The following is an 18,228-nucleotide window of genomic DNA, read 5'->3' as shown; positions in this document are numbered from 1 at the left end:
ATCATGCCATTACAGACGCTGAAGAGAAGAAGAGCCACTAAGAGGAGAAGGCTCTGTGCTTGCTGAAGACACTGAGGGGAGCTGGAGGCCCTCAGAGGTGGGGGGGGGACTGCTGGAGGGGCAATGGGCATGAAACTGCTGAGGGACATGGACAGTGAGCTGCTGAGATACATGGATAGGAGCTGCTGGAGGGACAGAGACAGATGTGTAGAAGCAGCACAACTGTATACATTATGTTTAGAAGGGGATGTACTGTGTGATTTAATATGAATCAATGGCACTACATGCAGTGTAACGTGTATATGTTTGTGCTACAGTGTTGTAATTTTAATTGTAGTTACTACTGTGTGACCACATTACTTCCTTGTGGGACCATTACTCCTTTATAGGAGGTAGGGCACAAATTTCCTGGCACCTAACGGGGGGGGGGGGGGGGGGGGGTGTTAGGGGAAAGTAGTTCCAAGTAGTTCCAAGATAGCATAACGCAGATTTTCACACGCAGGTCAATATTAAATGTCATTGCATTATAGGCTGAAAAGTTTAACTTTCCTCAAAATGAAAAAAACTAATGGGGTTTCCTTTGTACTGTATAACTTTTACATTCTCTAAAAATGTTCCTACATGCCTAACTGCAACTTTTACTAAACATGAAGCCTCTGTGTTTCCAGCCATCTGTATAAGGCCCTCCATTTGCTAATGTATCTTTTTGGAGGGGAGAACTCGACCCCTCTGTGAATCACCTGGGAGCTTCCCTGGGCAGCAGGATCGCATAAGATATATGATATATATGCAGTCCTTTTGCATAAGATATACTGTATGTATTATTATTATTTTATTTATAAGGCGCCACAAGTGTTTTGCAGCGCCGTACAAAAGGAACAGTACATGGAGACAAAACTTGGCATAACATTGAATAAACAACAAAAATAGAGTACAAATAAAGAGTGCCACAGTTCAATACACATTACAGCATTGCCGTGAGGCTGTTAGTTACAGGTTTCATGTGTGCCATGTCCGATCTCAGACATGCACGGGACCGAGCATCGGATCAAATTTAAAATACATGCGATTTAGCCTCTTTTTACCCGAATTATCAGCCAGATATGTGGAAATTGGGTGAAAAGTGGTCAAATCACACTAGTGTATGGACAGCCTTAATGTGCCTATACATTTGTACAATTTGGCCCAATTTTGCTCGATCCCGACGGATCAGCCCAAATCGGATGCGCTGGACATTACCTAAAGGTGGCCATACATCAGAAAGATATTGTACCCAATCATACAATCTCAATTGATTGTAAGATGGATTGTATGTAGATTGTGTGCACATCTTGTGTACACAAATCATACAATCAATCATCAGATGGATTGTATGACTGATTGTATGATGGATTGTATGCACATCTTGTATACACAATCATACAGCAGATGGATTGTATGACTGATTGTAAGATGGATTGTGTGTCCAAAAATCACCAAGGACTGCCGGGGATTTCAAGGGAAATTGTACACAATCATGAGCGCAAACGATCTTAAGATCGATCTTTCTGATGTATGGCCAGCTTTAGACCTGATGCGCAGTCCTGTGTGCATCAGATCGGAGTCGGGAGTTCAGGCGGGCTGCACATAAAATCTATCTGGTCAGACCCATCTGTGGCACATCGCGGGTGCTTTTTTAGCCCCGGCCATATGTTAGGCCTGGTCTGTAGGTGTGTGCCAGCAGTGAAGTACAGCTGGCACACACATGTGCAGCAGCAGGGTCTGGGCAGCGGTGATAGTCAGGGTCCAAGCAGCGGCACAGAGCATGTAGTGGCAGATGCCAGGCGGCGGGGCGGGAAGCGGCCGCTGAATTTAAAAGTATTTTGAAAAGACTGGCCTGCCGCTGATTGGCAAGAGAGAATTCTTTCAGCCAATCAGATGGGAGGCTGTTGATTGGCTGAGAGAATTCTCTCAGCCAATAACCGGCCGGCCAGTCTTTTCAAAATATTTTTAAAATTCAGCAACCACTTCCCTGCGCCGAAGCACTGACCTGGGCCGATCAAGCTGATCTCAAGGGACAAGTCTGACTAGTGTATGAAGGCCTTCAGACTTATTTAGGTTTTTATAGGATAGACTAATTAGCTACTACTAGTTTTTGGCAGCAGCACCTTCCCATACGTTATTTCTGCAAAACTATGTGGAATAATATAAAATTACTCAGGGAAGTAAAAAAAAACATTAGCCTTGCCCAAATATACTGTATACATCCTATAACTCCCTAAGAAGGGATGGTCTCCTTTTGGCACGGTATATTGCAGAGTTTGCGTCAATAGACCACCACCGTAACATATTTTGGCTTTACTGTATGTATACACAAACTTAGAAAGCAGAGATACTGCATAACTATACTATGTAAAGCTATAAATTACATTTTATTGGCAGATAGCCACAGCAGTTTGATTCCCCTCCATCTAACATTGGCCTCCACTTTTGGCATAAAAAAAAACAGATCTACATTTTCCTTGTTCTTCAAGGTTATCAGAATAATTTTATAGCAAATAAAAAAAATAAGAAAAAGGACAAGTAAAACATTGAATTTAATTTATTACCATGTGGCAAATTGACATTTTATAAATGAATGTTGATCAAAGCAAAATACCTTTGTCCAGCGGCAAAGCTTAACACCTGAATGGCTTCCAATCAGTCTGTAACCTGGAAAGCAGAGGAGAGATCAGAACAAAATCATATTCCGTCTGGTAACCATGCTAAGCAGCTATTACTGGCACGCAAGGTCAATCAATTACCCTGGCACTTTTATCTCTCCTATGAATTAAAATCTGCAGAGCTCCTGGATTTATAAGTGATACAATTCACTGCGATGATTTTAATGTGGCAGTGTCTGGCAGCTACATAAACATAGGAAAAGTAAGTCACTAGTTAAAACACATTTTTTGTGGATGTGAAGGTGTTGCCATAAATATAATAAAAAAAAAAAAATTAAAATTAATAACAAATCATCCACTTAAAATAAAAAACTAAAATGATAGCAGAAAGCCTGCTAGCATGTTACCTAGATAATTAACTATACTGAATCTTTAATTAAAAGTTACAATGATCTATAGTTCTACTTAAGGTGCATACACACTGGATGATGTATGCACTAAAAGACATTGATGACCAAATTTCCCTTGAAATTCCCCAGTGTCCAGGAGGAAAGATGTGGCGTATACATACTGAACAATTTGACGAAAGATGAACAATCTAGCTACAGTCTATAGACTATTTTTAAAAGATATCCAAATGGAGCTGCCTGCACAGTCGTTCGTAGAATACACACTGAAAGATATTTTGACCAATATTGTTCAGAAGGGACAAAATTAACCATATTGGTCAAAATAAATAAATCGTAAACGGGGTATGCAACTTTACTTCAAAAGCAGAGCATAAAAAGTGCTTATCAAGATTCTAGTTGGCTATACGCGATTTGCGTATTTGCGATTTGGTTGCTTTTCACCAGATTCTGATGGATCAGAACGAGAAATCAAAGGAAAAGCGGCAAAACTGCATGTGTTTGACATCCTATCCGACCTGATGTGTGCATCGGGCCAGAGATCGGACTAGCTGCACATCGGATTAATTGGAATCGCAGGAGACAGGTGCACATAATGGTAGTTTTTCAAAAGGGAAAATTGAAACCTTTTTGGTGAAAGGGTTTAGTTCTGAGCACAACATTGTTGGCATGAAAGATGACAGAAAGAAAGACATACAACATAGACCTTATAAATGGTGTAGGCAATACTGTATGTAAGGTCCTGGATTAAATCCATGGCATCTTTCAAATATTCAGAATTTGTGAAGTAGGTACCTTGGTTACTTCAATAGGCATAGCAATTCATTTCATAAAAGCATGCATACATGGTAAATTCTTACATTTGTCAATCAAGCCGAACACTAGAACGGGCAAGAAATGTGATCAACTGTAAGAGGTTTATTCACAGCATGAACGTTGCCCCCCTCGCGTGTGGCATCAGCAAGTATGTACGCACTAGCCGATGCCTGTCGGCGGGGATCTTCTAGAGCAGTGGTTCTCAACTTCGGTCCTCACGGTACCCCAACAGTGCACGTTTTCCAGGTCTCCACACAGAATCACAGGTGAAATAATTAGCTCCACCTGTGATCTTTTAAAATGTGTCAGTGAATGAGCACAGCTGTGAACCTGCCGGGTGACCAGGAAAAGCGTACATACTTGCTGATGCTACACGCAAGGGGGGGGGGGGGGGGAACGTTCATGCAGTGGCTGCACTAACAAGGCCTCCCTCGTCTGCGGGAGTGTGCATCGTTAACTATGTACAGTGTACACACTAGGCAATATGGTTCACAATACTGCTCAGAAAGCCCTTTCTGAGTGATATTGTGATCAATATTGTCCAGGGTATATGGGCATTTACATGCAACAAAACACTTCAGTGAATGACAGTAGCTGGTCTGCAACTTTAACCGCACAGGGATTAGTTTTAAACACGAACATATTGAAGGGGAATGGTCCACTCTAGTGAGCCAAAAACAGTACTTCATTTTGTTGCATACTTATGGTTGCATTATATAAATGAAAAACAAACACTTGTAATCATTTTTAAATAAGTAGTGCAGCAAAATACAAAATGAATATAGCAATTTAAGCTATTATCCCTGCCACATTCCTTCCCCCTAAGCTTCAACCACATTGGTGACATTTTCATGTGAGGTATCTGCCTCGTCGACCTCTTTGAGCCATCTGCCTAGGAACAGTCTACCATTCTCCAGTGTTCCCATTCCTCACCCTCTTCTTTCCCTTCCCCTAGCTTCATGACAGGGTTGTTCTGAAGATCCGGACCCACAAACTTTCCGGACAGCGCATCTGCCCATTTAATCACCAAGCACCCCTGTTCTACAGTAGTGAATTTGCATTCTCTGGGCTTAAATGTTTGGCTAAGGTAGAGGATGGAATTCTCTTCCCCATCTACCTCTTGTGAACAGATTGCCCCTAACCCTGTCCCAGAGGCATGTGTTATATAAAGCGCTTTTTGAAATTAGGAGCCTGTTAAACAGGCTCTGCATACAACGCATGCCTTAAATCCTGCCTACAGCCTCCACTGGCCTATATTATTTTGTCTTTGTTCTTCAATTACTTCATTAGAGGTGCCGCCCTAGTGGCAAAATCACCAATGAATCTGTGATAATATCCTTCTAGAACTAGAAGTGTGACCACTCTTTCTAATTTGTTAGGTTTAAGCTCAACTTAAACATAACTTATTTAGCTTTCAACATTCTGATGCCCCCACCATCGGAAGGTGCGATTCCCAGCAGAACTAAAAATGACAACTGTTAAAACAGAAATAACGCATCAATAATTCTATGCTTTTGTTGCACTCTGTTTTCTCAAATACGGTTATTTATTGCTGCAGGTGGCGTTAGCTTGTTGCACAAGGTACTAGCCACGGCGTATGAGGCCTACCCTTTGCTCTTAGCAGCAGATGTTTGTTAGAAGCAGCAACCATTTTGACTTTTGACTGACTTGCATAAAAACATTATAAAATGGTTGAAGATTCAGAATACTGCTGAAAGAAGTGATTTGTTATGAATAATTGTTTTGGTTTTCTGGGTTTGGAGAATGCAGTATTGATAGAACAGAAGATGAGGGGAGACAGTCAGTCTGCAGAGTTTTGTCTACAGTAATGAGAACTAACCAGCTAACGGGGTATGCATGCGTAGACCCCAAGGCCTCCAGGTCAAAGAGACCTTGACATTTCTGACTAGTTACCAGACTTAAATGTCGTGAAACATTATAATATTAATTCAATACTGACTGGTCCAATCACATTTTAGTCCATATGAATAATTAAGTAACTGAGCGGAATAAAGTATAAATATTGGGCATAAAGAGGTGGTGGGAAGGCAGTTGAGGAAGTACAGGCAAGCAGGGGGCCGGAGGTAACTATTAAATTAGGTTTAATGGCTGATCACGGTCCTTGATAGTTTTCCATTTTGATTTTATTTTGAATTACTGTTTAAGTGCTAGCTAATCAATTTCACGTTTCTTTTGTTAGTCTGCATTTGCAAATACCTGTAATCGAGCTATCATAGCTGCAGCATATGCTCTATGAGGCCAGAGCAACTGGTACATAGCCCTTCATAGCTCATCAACTCATGGTAGGAGTCAAACGAAGAAATTTCATTTAACCTTTGGAAATCATTACAGAACCTTAAGGCTCCCGAAGGCTTGGGCACTAAGACAATAGGATTATTCCATTCACTAGTTGACTCCTATAGCAACCAAAAGCTATGTACACACGTTTCAATTTTTCCCTGTTTTCAATTAGATTTTGCTTATAGAAGCAAAATCGAATCCACATTGAATGGTTTTTAGGACACTTTCGATCTGCATTCGATTAGATGCGCACTCCCATTTTCTCAAAATTGAAAAGAAAAATAGACTGTGCAGCCAAGGAAATATTGAATTGAATCCAGTAAATCGAATGTGTACACTGTACCTTGAATGTAAAGTGAATTCAATATCGAATACAAAAGTACAGATCTAATGCCAAATTGAATGGGAAGATCTAATGCCAGACCTAATAGAAAATCTAACATCGAATCTAAAGCAAAATGAAGTGTGTGCACATAGCTAAAGATGCAGCAGCTTATTAACTCCCATTTTACTGCTGCCCCTTTTGCCTCTGGTATGCAGTATGGCCTCTGTTTAAATCACCACAGCAGGTGGAATAAAAATAATATGAATTGCGTTTTTCCCAAGATAGCCAAGGACACATCCTGGTACTGTGCTACTAAGACTACGAATTAGGTTCCTATAAAAGTTACTTTGAGTCCCAAGCCAGCAACACTGACAATCTGGGTTTTTTCATAGCCATTAAAGAGTGGATTTTCTTTCCGAGGTTTTAATAAATGAACATGGTAGATTTGGGTTTCCTTCTGCCTACCCTTTTGTTGAACATTATAATTAACAGATCCCACTGCCTCTATGACCTCATAACCTTGCCACTGGGCATACATTTTACTATCAGTGGTTGACACAAGAATGAGTACCTTATCGCCTGGTTTTAAGGAATGGTTAACTGCAGTAAAAGTCAAAACTACATTTTTGCCTATACAGAGTCTTGTTCATGTGCTCATACAGAAGTGGCTCAATTCGCCTTATAGTAGAGCCACTGGGTCTATAAAACTAGCAATTCTCTGGCAATCCTGCTAAACTTCATATTAAACAGGCTCCGGGTAATCTGTTGGCATAGTCAACCTTATAATTAACAGGTCCCACAGCCTTTATGACCATATAACCTCGCTACTGGGAATACATTTTACACTCTCAGTAGGGTAGTGCATGCTCTATATAGTTAATGATGTGCTCTCCTGCGCACCGATAATAACTCACCCTGACGGCTAAACATGCAGGTCCAGTGTTCTCCACAGGCATACATTTTCAGGCGGTCCACCTGGCAAGAGACGCCCTGACACCCGGAACATGTGGACTCGGAGTCCCCTTAGCCCTGGCACTCTCAATTAGATCTTGCAGACAGATGCTGATTCTGAACAGGCTGCTCAAAGGGAAGATGTGAGTGACACGGATGAGTTATGCACATGTCACACAGGATCCCCAAGCTGTCTGTATGCATGTGCCTTGTCTCGTATGCCACACTACAGCCCATCTCTCTGCATGTCAGCAGGGGTTTCAGGTAAAAAGGGACTCCAGCCTTAGCTCTGTCTTTGGCTGCAGTGAGTGGATACTCCATCTGGCTCCTGCCGCAAAGTGTGGAGGTGGAGACCGGAGCACTGGGTATACCCCTTCACACTTGTCCCAGCAGCCACTGCACACACTGACCCTGGCCATGGCTTCATCCCCCACAAAGCGCAAGTGAGCGGATAGACTGACTCCTGCCGCACAGTGGGCCTTATTCTAGTTCACTCTTTCTAGATCTCACTTTGAAGTAAAACCCCACCCAAATCTAATTCTCTCTGCATAAGTAACATCTGCCCAACCTGCAGTGCACATGGTTTTGTCCATCTAAGAAGGATTTTGTCAGAAAGAGTGAACTAGAATAAGGCCCAGTGTGCAGACCAGAGTGCTGGGTCTTCCTCCTCTTTCTGAATTGTGCAGAATTCATTATCCACCTCTTGCCACTTGGTGCCGATGCAGAGACTTGTGTCAAGAGTCTCTCCCCTGAACTGTAATTAGCCAATAGGGCACATTATTACTTGCTCAGAATTTGCTGCTCGACCAAGCTTGTTGTCGTACAATCAGGAACCAGAACAATTCCCACCTCAAAAAGTCAGACTTTACATCTCAGCAGACCCATCAATTGGTTCCTGCTACTTGCCTATAAACAATCCAGGGGATTATCAACCATTCACCTGCACTGAGGGCAACATATTTGAGTGCTGATGCGGGGGACCCATTTGGGATTCCAGTGTGATACGCTAAGGCGGAGAAGAGGAATGTTCTGCTTTAAGGATGGACATACGGTATTTATTATATATACCATTTTCTTTCTATTATTTGGAGAAGAGGAATGTATCCCGGTATATAGGGACGTATTATTTAAACATCCTTAGCAACAGTGCAGGGAACATCCAATATATGTTTTTATTTGTATTATTTGTTGGTGTTAGGGTCACCACACTCGTTGTACCCACACCAAGGCAGCTTTGAGCACACTTATCAGAATCGTTCAGTGAATTTACCGCCCTAAAATGCAGCACCATCTCAGACATGACATAACTCAGTATGTGTTTTCTGCATACAGTGCCTTTTTTTTAATATATATATATATACTGCCCAAGGTAAATAGGGCACAAGAAAATATTACCTAGCACAAACTTAAGTACAATGTTACAAGATGGAACTTGTACAAGTGAATGCTAATGAATACTCTGGGTAGTATTCAATGCCCCTGATTCGCCGATGTTTTCGACAAATCGTGCAGTTTTCCGGCGAAGCTGGGAATTTTTTTCACTACAAATGAGATTCTCTGTATTCAACGATCACTGTTCGCTGAAAGCGAACAGTGAACGCCAGCCAGTTCTACATTTCCTAGTCGCTGCAATTCACTGGTGTATTTCAATAAGGTTTTGACTCGAATTCGCTGAGAGTGTATTCAATGCTAGAATGGAGAACTGCTTGCACCGTGATTTTCTCTGACTTTCTCAGTTTTGCATTCAACATCTTTCTTTGGTGAACTGTAATGTGTTCCTTTAAAATAAAGATTTTCTATTGTTTTTTGGTTTATTTGTGTCAAAAAAAACAACAGTTTTTTTAATTTCATGAAGGCTCTTGCTGTTTGTTTTACAGAACAACCTGCACATAAATATATTCTTGATTTCTCAGAGGGAAAGAGGGCTGTGCTTCTGATTACATTACATTTGCAGGGGGCGTGCCGCTGATCTCTCAGACATGCTGCAGGGACCCCCTGTCCGCTGGTGGGTGGCATGCCGCAGGGTCTGGCAGCGCAGGGTCGGGTAGTACAGTTAATAAAAACAGGCATGTCAATATGCATATTCATTCAAATCTATTTTTAGTTGTCCATTAAGTAAATAACCTAAACATTTTGATTTTTAAAAATGTAAACTCTTTGATGTTTAACATTAAGGGGTCCACAGTTACAGGGCAATAAGTAAAGGGGTGCAACGAATATCAACAGCTTTAATTTAATGGGTGATATCACACAAGAAGATCACAGCACTGCAATACATCCCCTACAAGTGTTAACTGTGCCTCTTTATTTAACCCTTTGAGTGCCAAGTAAATTTGTCAAAATAGGTGTAAATTGGTGAGCAAACATTTTTATTCATCATAATGACATGTAAAATAAAAAATATATTATATATTTATTTTTTCATTATTATTCTTTATTTTTTGTGCACAGCATTTTTTATTTTCATTTATATAACAAATGTGAGCAACGTTGGTATTGTTATCGGATATTTTGAACATCGTTGTTGGCACTCAAATGGTTAAACAGTTACAAATAGTGACAAGGGAAATTACAGCAGACAGCACAGAACACAGCTGGAAATATTGGTTCCTGGAGAAAGAGTGGTACAGTTACCCAATTATAAAGCGCTTTACCCCATGTAGTTCCATTTATTTAATTGGAACTACATTTTGATCAGTTTTAGTTACTGATAACACACAAACTGTAACCTGCAGATTTTTTTTCACTTTCCCAGATCAATGACAGAGACATTACATTTACTGTATTATCTCAAAGTTATTTATCGTAAATCAGTTTGGCAGTTATGATACTTCACCATTTTAAGACTAAATTTCCCTCAAGAACAGTCCATCAAGGTAAGACCTGAACAGGAATTTAACCTTGAAACACTGTTCCATACATTTATTGCTGCAGAGCTTATTCTTCTGGCACATTCCTCTGACCTTGATATTATGGCCAAAGCTATTTTGTACTACTGGGCTGATGCACTTATTTGGATAAATATCAAATGCCTATTATAGCTAGATGTTGATTCAAAGTTTAAAAGCAATGAGCTTGTAGTGGCATCGACAATGGAACAATGTCTTTTGGATGGATTTCAAATTTTCTAGAGCTCAGTGACTTCAAGCATGGTGCTGTGATAGGATGCCACCTTTGCAATAAGATTGTTCATGAAATTTCATTCCTGCTGAATATACCACGGTCAAATGTAAGTGATATTATTGGAAAGTGAAAGCATTGAAGAACAGCAACTCCGTTATGTAGCAAAAGACAAAGTAAAATCGAATAGGAGGTCAACGACTGCTGGGTGCTGGACAGTTTCCAGACAGTAAAAACCCAGACACTTGGGGTCCCGATGGCCACCAGCTATTCTCCCTCGTGGGGGTCCACGACCCCCATAGAGGGAGAATAGAATAGGTGGCGAGCGTAGCGAACCACCGTGCCCGCAAGGGGCTTTGTTGCTCTTGCCCCGCTGTCCGAGTCTGGCCAGTAGGGATCCAGACTGTCGGGACCATATATCACACCCCGACTGCTAAGGCGCATGCTGCTTAAAAAACACCAAGGCCCTGATGAATCCAAAGCTGAAGACTTCCGAATTCCAATAGCATTAATGTAAGCACAAAAACTGTAAGGTGGGAGCTTAAGGAATAGGTCACCATGGCCGAGTTGCTGCATGCAATCATCATATAACCAAGTCCAATGCCTTGTGTTGGATGGAGTGGTGTAAAGCACACAGACACTTGAATGTTGTGCAGTGAAAGCATGTTCTGTGGAGTGATGAATTTGGCTTCTCTGTTTGTTAGAGGTTTGCCAGGATTGTCAATCTGCCAAATTCCCCTGCCTCCAAACTCTTTCCCAGTGAACCTCCACACTCTCCAATGAGAATGGGAGCTCACTTGATCTATTCTTCACCAACCATTGTGATATTTTTGATTACTCCAACACAACTCGCTTTTTCTCCTCTCTGACCACCACCTGCTCTTTTTTAAATCATCTCGCTCACCCCCAAACGTAATATCCAGGTATACATACCAATTCCTTGCCCTCCCTGTTTGACTCGCTGTAATCCCCTATTCTCTCTCTATCTCATGCCCTGATAATAGATACATTGTAAAAATAAGTTATTTATGTCTGCATACTGAGACTCTACTGCTCCACCAACCACTATTCATTCTTGCAGTTCAACACATCAACCCTGGAACACCAAATGCACCATAAATCTGCAAAAATGTTCACATACTGCTGTGTGACAGTGGAGGAAATCATTCTGAGGACAACTGCCTCCATTTTGAATCCATCTCATCTTTCAGTGCTGCCCTTTTCCTTGCTAAATAGCCATAATTCAAGAATCTCATCAGAGTCTAAAAAGTAACTGTCTCCTCTGCACAGTACCACCTGATCTTGCCAGCCGACACTCTGCTTACTACACATTCAAAATTGATTCAATACATCAGGGCATCACATCTCCCAGACAACTATCCACCTCTTTTTCTGTACCACCGCACCCAAATCCCTCTTACCAACTCTGACATACTTCTCCAATGTATTTGATGATGAAGTCATGACCCTCATCCCCACCTCACTTGACCCTATACCATCCTACCTCCTCAGATTTATCTCTCCTTCTGCCTATTTCCAACTTGCCCACCTGCTCAAATCGCTCTCTCTCTCTCATCAGGCACAGTACCCTTCGTCTGCAAACTTTGTCTCCCCTATTCTTAAAAAAAAAACAAAAAAAAACAAAAAAAAAAAACCCCCATAATTCAAACACTACCCAACTACTGACCCATCTATCCTCCATTTTGCCTCCAAACTCTTTGAGTGTATGGTCTACAAGAGTTATACTGCTTTTCTCTCCAACTTATCGCTTGACCCATTATGGTCTGGCTTCCATCCTCTCCACTCCAATGGAAAACCAAGGGTCACTACACTCTGCTTACTCTCCTTGGCTTTTTTTGCTGATTTTGACATGGTGGACAACCCATTCCTACTGCATATCCATCACTGCACATGTGATACTGCCCTCTCCTGGCTGACCTCTATGACTCCACCTCCCCCTATCTTCAACTAACTGTAGGTGTCCCCCAAGCTTCTGTTATTGTTCTTTTCTCTCGATATGCATCCATTTTGCAGAGCTCCTTAGCTCTTTAGATTTGCAATATCATGTATATGCTGATTGCGCTCAAATCTAACTTTCCTCCCCTGACCTTTCCCCCTGCTTTCTTAACTTAGGCATTCAAGAAGAGATAGCAGAAAGTTGGAGACCCAAGCACTTTCTTAAAATAAACATGTCTATGACCAAGCTGATAATCTTCCCATCCTCTTACATTACCTCACTTCCCACAATGTAATTTCCTGTTGATGGCACAATTATTACCTCTTGCTACCAAGTGTACTGTAATCCTTGACTCCGCCCTTTTCTTCAAACCACAATCAATATCTCACAAACCTGCCACTCATCTGAAAAATATTTCAAGGATCAAAACATCTCAACAAGGATGCAACTAAGACCATCTGACATCATTGACAATATTCTCCACTTCAATCTAACCTCAATGTTGCTGCTATGGTCAATCATACTATGCCCACCTCCCCTGTTCAGAATCTAAATTTAAACTTCTCACACTCACTTAAATAAAATCTCACCAATTCCATCTCCCATTTTAATCTCTGACCTTACCTCCCTTTACAATTTTGCCAGTCCTCTTCACTCCGTGCCTATTGATTTATCCTCCTACTCTTAACTCCAATTCTTTGCATCTGACAGAGCATATCTATGTCTACCATAAGCTTGTGTCAACCTTAGGTATGTCGACCATTTCAAGCTGTCAACCTAGACATTGTCTACCATTTATACCGTAACCGTACAATAGCAAACGGAATTCTGGTGGAAACTTTTCTAGGAGAAGAATGATACGCAATCTGCTTCTCGGAAAAACATCTGTAAAAAAAAAAATCCAAGTAATTTCAAAAGAAACCGTAACTCTTACATCATTTTATTAAGATAAAAACTATGACCCCTAAATAAAAAAAAAATAATAAAAGTAGGCAGTTTGAAAGTCAGCATTATATATGGTCACCTGATTTCATTTATTGTTTTCATATACCAGTGTCTGTGACTTCTACATGAAATCCACAAAATTGCAGACTAAAACCCATTTTTGTGACAGCCAATAACATTTTTTTTGTTACGGGAATGTTTGCAGGAGCTTTAAGCAGAATACAAAATATGGTACTTATGTAATATCTGGGCTCCCGTTTTTCTTATGAGACCGCGTCCCCTCGCGGGGCTCGCTGCGCTCACCACGCTTCGGGCACGGTGGCTCGCTGCGCTCGCCACACTATATAATATCAACTCCATGCGTAGTTGGATAGTAGGGGTATGAAAAAATAGGGTGCATTTAACATGGGAGCCCAGATAATACATAAGTACCCAAAATACTTCAAAAAACTAGACCCAGCATCAGAATTCTCACATGCTCTGAACACTTTCTTTGTAGTCTATTTCTTACTCTGCAGGGAAACAAATATAGCATTTATCATACAGCTGGATCCTTAAACTATCAACAAAAGTTTAATTGTGGTCAGTACGGATGGTGTAATGGTTAGCATTACTGCCTCCCAGCACTAAGGTCATGGGTTTGAGTATCACTATGGCTCGAACTGTGCGGAGTTTGGATATTCTCCCCGTACTTGCGTGGGTTTCCACCAAGTACTCCGGTTTCCTCCCACAATCCAAAAATATACTGGTAGGCTAATTGGCCCTCAACCAATAAACCCTAGAATGTCTGTGTGTGTGCGTGTACATGTGGTAGGGAATATAGATTGTAAGCTCCACTGGGGCAGGGACTGATGTGAATGTTCAAATATACTCTGTAAAGAGCTGCAAAATATGTATGCGCTATATAAGAAACTGTTAATAATAATTAACTGTATGCATTTTTTGTGAACCCCTTATGCTGCTTTCACAGCGCAAAACCTGCTTTGACCCAGTATTTGAAACGCTTCTTAAAACGGGTCAGAGCAAGTTAAACCCCTATCACATTACATGTTTAATACGGTATATTACCTGTTAATTAGCATTTTTAAACCTTTCACACTGAACCCGTTTCTGCCCTACTCACTCCTTGTGCCAGTCTCTGCTCTTACATGGGACACTGAGTGGCATCTTCCCATACATGTGTGTGACTGCCCTCATACTCCCTGTATCTACTATCCTCCTCTCCCACCCCGCTGCTCCCTCGCACATTACTAGGTTGAGCCAGCAGGTGCCAGGTTGTACACCCACAGGAGCTGGCACTACCACCCCCGGGCACACTGCAGTCCCTCCTGTACGTGTCCCCGGGCAGAGCTGGTACCGCAAAGTGTAACACTAGCATGGGGAGGGGGTCACACTAGTGCCAGGCAGAGGCGGCGATATGCCCGTTAGCTGAGGTGGTGCCAGTACCATAGGTGGTATCTGGTGGTGCAAAGCCCTCGCAGCTGGGTGTGTGGATACTGGAGAAGGACTGGTGATTTACCACTGCCAGGATCTGAGTGGCAAGAGAAGTGCCTCAACCTGGACCCGCACTCCCAGCATCTTCGTGGCCGCCGGTATCAGGATGAACGCAGCTGCGGATCAGCCTCTTTGTTCGCATATGGTACCCGCTCATTACATATGCAAGGGGCAAGGACCAGCTCATTAAATATGCACTGTGCTGGGTCCCGCTCCATGCATATCTAATAACCCAGCACAGTGCATATTTAATGAGCGAGTCCCTGCCCCCTACATATGTAATGAGGAATGAGAGGGTCCCATATGCGAACAAAGTGCTCAATGCTGCCTGGATAACAAATACCGGTTCCGAGCCACTCACACTGCAGAGTAAACAGATCAGAACAGAGTAGGATCCTTCTTTTAAACCGTTTAGAAATACTGGTTTTCTAGAACCGGTAAATCCAATCTGGAGCATTCACACTGCAATTATAATGGTTTCAAAACTGTTAAACAACGGCAAACTACCGGGTTATAAGTGCTGTGTGAAAGGGGTATCAGAACAGTTCATTACATGCAAAGAATGTCACATACAAACTTGTTTTTTGCATTGTAACAGGGAAAAGCAATATGTATATTGTGGCAAAGCATTTTTACCTAGGGTGACGAGAGAGTGCAAGGACATACTTCGAAAATTAAGATATGGCTTTTTTTTTTTTTTTTTAATTGGATGAAAATTAAGTAACAATTCCCTCCAGTAACTGAGCAGCTGCTTCAGCTGAATGTGATTGATGTAAATTTCACTTAAAATCACATAAGCAGGTGTTTGCACTGAGAAAAAAAAAAAAAAAAAAAGGAAGAGCAATATAATTAAATTTAAACGGATAAAATGAAGATTTGATAACATTTATAACCGTATATACCCTCCTATTGCTTTCATCAAGACAAATGGGAAAAGGGCAAGGAGTTGAAGTGGACGTGACTATTTGCTGTAAGGTGGCCACATACAAAATTAAATTAAATATAAGTGTGCACATGTATATGTTGCAGGATATTTGCAAAAACATTTAATGTATTAAAGTAAAACGCTCATAAACTCTGTTCTTATGGTCACACTGTTCCATAGAAATGCCCCCCAGTATTCAACCAATGTTGCTCCGATCCACGGCTCCATTCTGAACATCTAATGGGAATTAATCAAATGGCAAATGCTCAGTTGTCATGCCACCTGCTTCTTCTCTCTGCTCATCCACTACACCAGAAATTAAAGTAAACGCGTCCGTCACATCACCTGCAGTATGCGGACAGTTAGAAAACCTCCTATTGGATTATCTAAACAACTTCTTCCAACCTTAACCTTCTAAACCGTTTGTGCCATAATTACAAATTTAAATACATAGCATTCTTTCTGAAATTATCCCAGAACTTTTATTTCAAAATGGAAACACCAATAAGTTTATGCATTATATTAGAATACCTTAAAAAAGTACATGTAACTCCTAATTTATGCTTTCTATCTCTCTGTATACATTTGTGGGAATACAAGGAAGAAGTTGCGAGGAGCCAGGTCTGTGGGTTAAGGCAGATGGCCAAACTCCTCGATGTGTTCATGGGCCACAAAGAGACAATTTTTTTTGTGAAACATCAAGCAGATGGATCAAAATGAGATGTTTATCTTCTTCTATAACTTGGGCACAGTCACCCGAATGTCCAGCTCAACTATGGCCAGGGCTATTTTTCAGTAGGCTCCAGCAGGAACTGAGGCCCTTATTCTAGTTCACTTTGACAAAATATTTCGTAGATGGACAAAACCATGTGCACTGCAGGTGATGCAGGTGTTACTTGTGCAGAGATAATTAGATTTGGGTGGGGTTTTACACCTGCCTCACCTGCAGTGCACATGGTTTTGTCCATCTTACGCTGTGTACACACGGGGGAGATATATTGCTCAGCCATATATTTCTGAGCAATATATGGCTGAGCAATATATTGCTCAGTTTCTTCTTTACATCAGCGACCAGAGATGGTCGCTGATAAAAAAGAAGCTGCCGGGGGGAGCCCGGCAGTGGTAATCAGCTGGTCGCAGGAGCATGTTCCTGCGACCAGCGATCACCACAGGGGCAAAAAAACGGGAGCGCGCACCTGGCGATATATCGCAGGTGCACACTCCCATTGCGGGCAATATGGTCGCTCAGCGACCATATTTCCTGTGATTTTGCACAAAATCGCCCCTGTGTGTACGCACCTTAAGAAATATTTTGTCAGAAAGAGTGAACTAGAATAAGGGCCTCAGTTCCTGCTGGAGCCTGCTGAAATATAGCCCTGACTATGGCCCACAACGCAACGTTATCCTTTGTGATGGCGGACACAGGTTTTATTACCAGATTGTCTTAATTAAATAAATAGAATTCTAGTGGTAAAGAAACAAAAAACATTGATTCTCCTCAGACTGAGTCATTTGTACAGAGAGATCATTGATTGATCTAAAGTAAAAACTTTTCTATTAAGAAATACTGTGCCACTCTCCATATATCACCCACCCTTTATCCCATAGAAAATATTTGCTTGGTGCAATCAGCTCAATATTGCAGGTGTAAACTACGTTCAAAAAACCTTCTGTTCTACTGACATAAATTACACATTCCATACACCTGCCGTATAGGTGCAGACGTACAGTATGTAGATTTAATGTATGTTGTGATAATAATGTACATATTGTTCTAGTAGGATAATTGGATTCTGTAAAAAGAAAAATTGAAGCCCTTAGTCACTTGTATGTGGTAAGGGATATGGAGCATAATTCAGACTGGAGTGTAAAGCATATACATTTCTATAATAGAGTAAACCAGTGGTTCTCAAACTTGGTCCAAACTTGCAGTCCACATGTTGCACTGCAGGTGGGACAAATGGAATTCATGCAGAAAGAGTTCCAAATGAAATCTAAAGTGTACCGTAAAAGTAAAGCAGGCAGTATTTACCCTGGACAGAAACACAATAACTCACCCAAATCTAAAGCTGGGTACACATATGTACAATTTAATTTTTCTTGCGACCGTTCGATCGACCGAATACACGTTCGGCCGTCCGAAACATACGACCGATCTGCGCGTACACATATGTACAATTTTACTTGCGACGTCCGATGTACTCCCGTCCAAACAATCGCAAGAAAAAGATTGTACCACCGTACACACTCTCCCGTTCTGGCTATTCGCACGATAAAAATGTACACAACATTATCATAATGGGCTGGATTTAAAAGAGCATACCAAAACGAGGCGTGATCACGGA

At 41.4% G+C, this 18,228-nt stretch overlaps 1 protein-coding gene across 1 annotated transcript in view; it reads right to left on the bottom strand.

The window, feature by feature from the left end:
• The window catches only part of LOC146060647 (S-adenosyl-L-methionine-dependent tRNA 4-demethylwyosine synthase TYW1-like), a 173,954-nt gene that overhangs the window by 81,842 nt on the left and 73,884 nt on the right, over window positions 1-18,228 (bottom strand). Inside the window, exon 9 of the mRNA XM_083174075.1 lies at window positions 2,639-2,691. Within this exon, the coding sequence (XP_083030201.1) occupies window positions 2,639-2,691 (53 nt within the window). The remainder of the gene's footprint in view (window positions 1-2,638; window positions 2,692-18,228) is intronic.

Source organism: Crinia signifera, chromosome 2 (genome assembly GCF_055691185.1).
Source record: "Crinia signifera chromosome 2, ASM5569118v1, whole genome shotgun sequence".
NCBI classification, from domain to species: domain Eukaryota; kingdom Metazoa; phylum Chordata; class Amphibia; order Anura; family Myobatrachidae; genus Crinia; species Crinia signifera.
The sequence above is the reverse complement of the archived record's forward strand: the minus strand, read 5'-3'. Positions and strand labels throughout refer to the sequence as shown.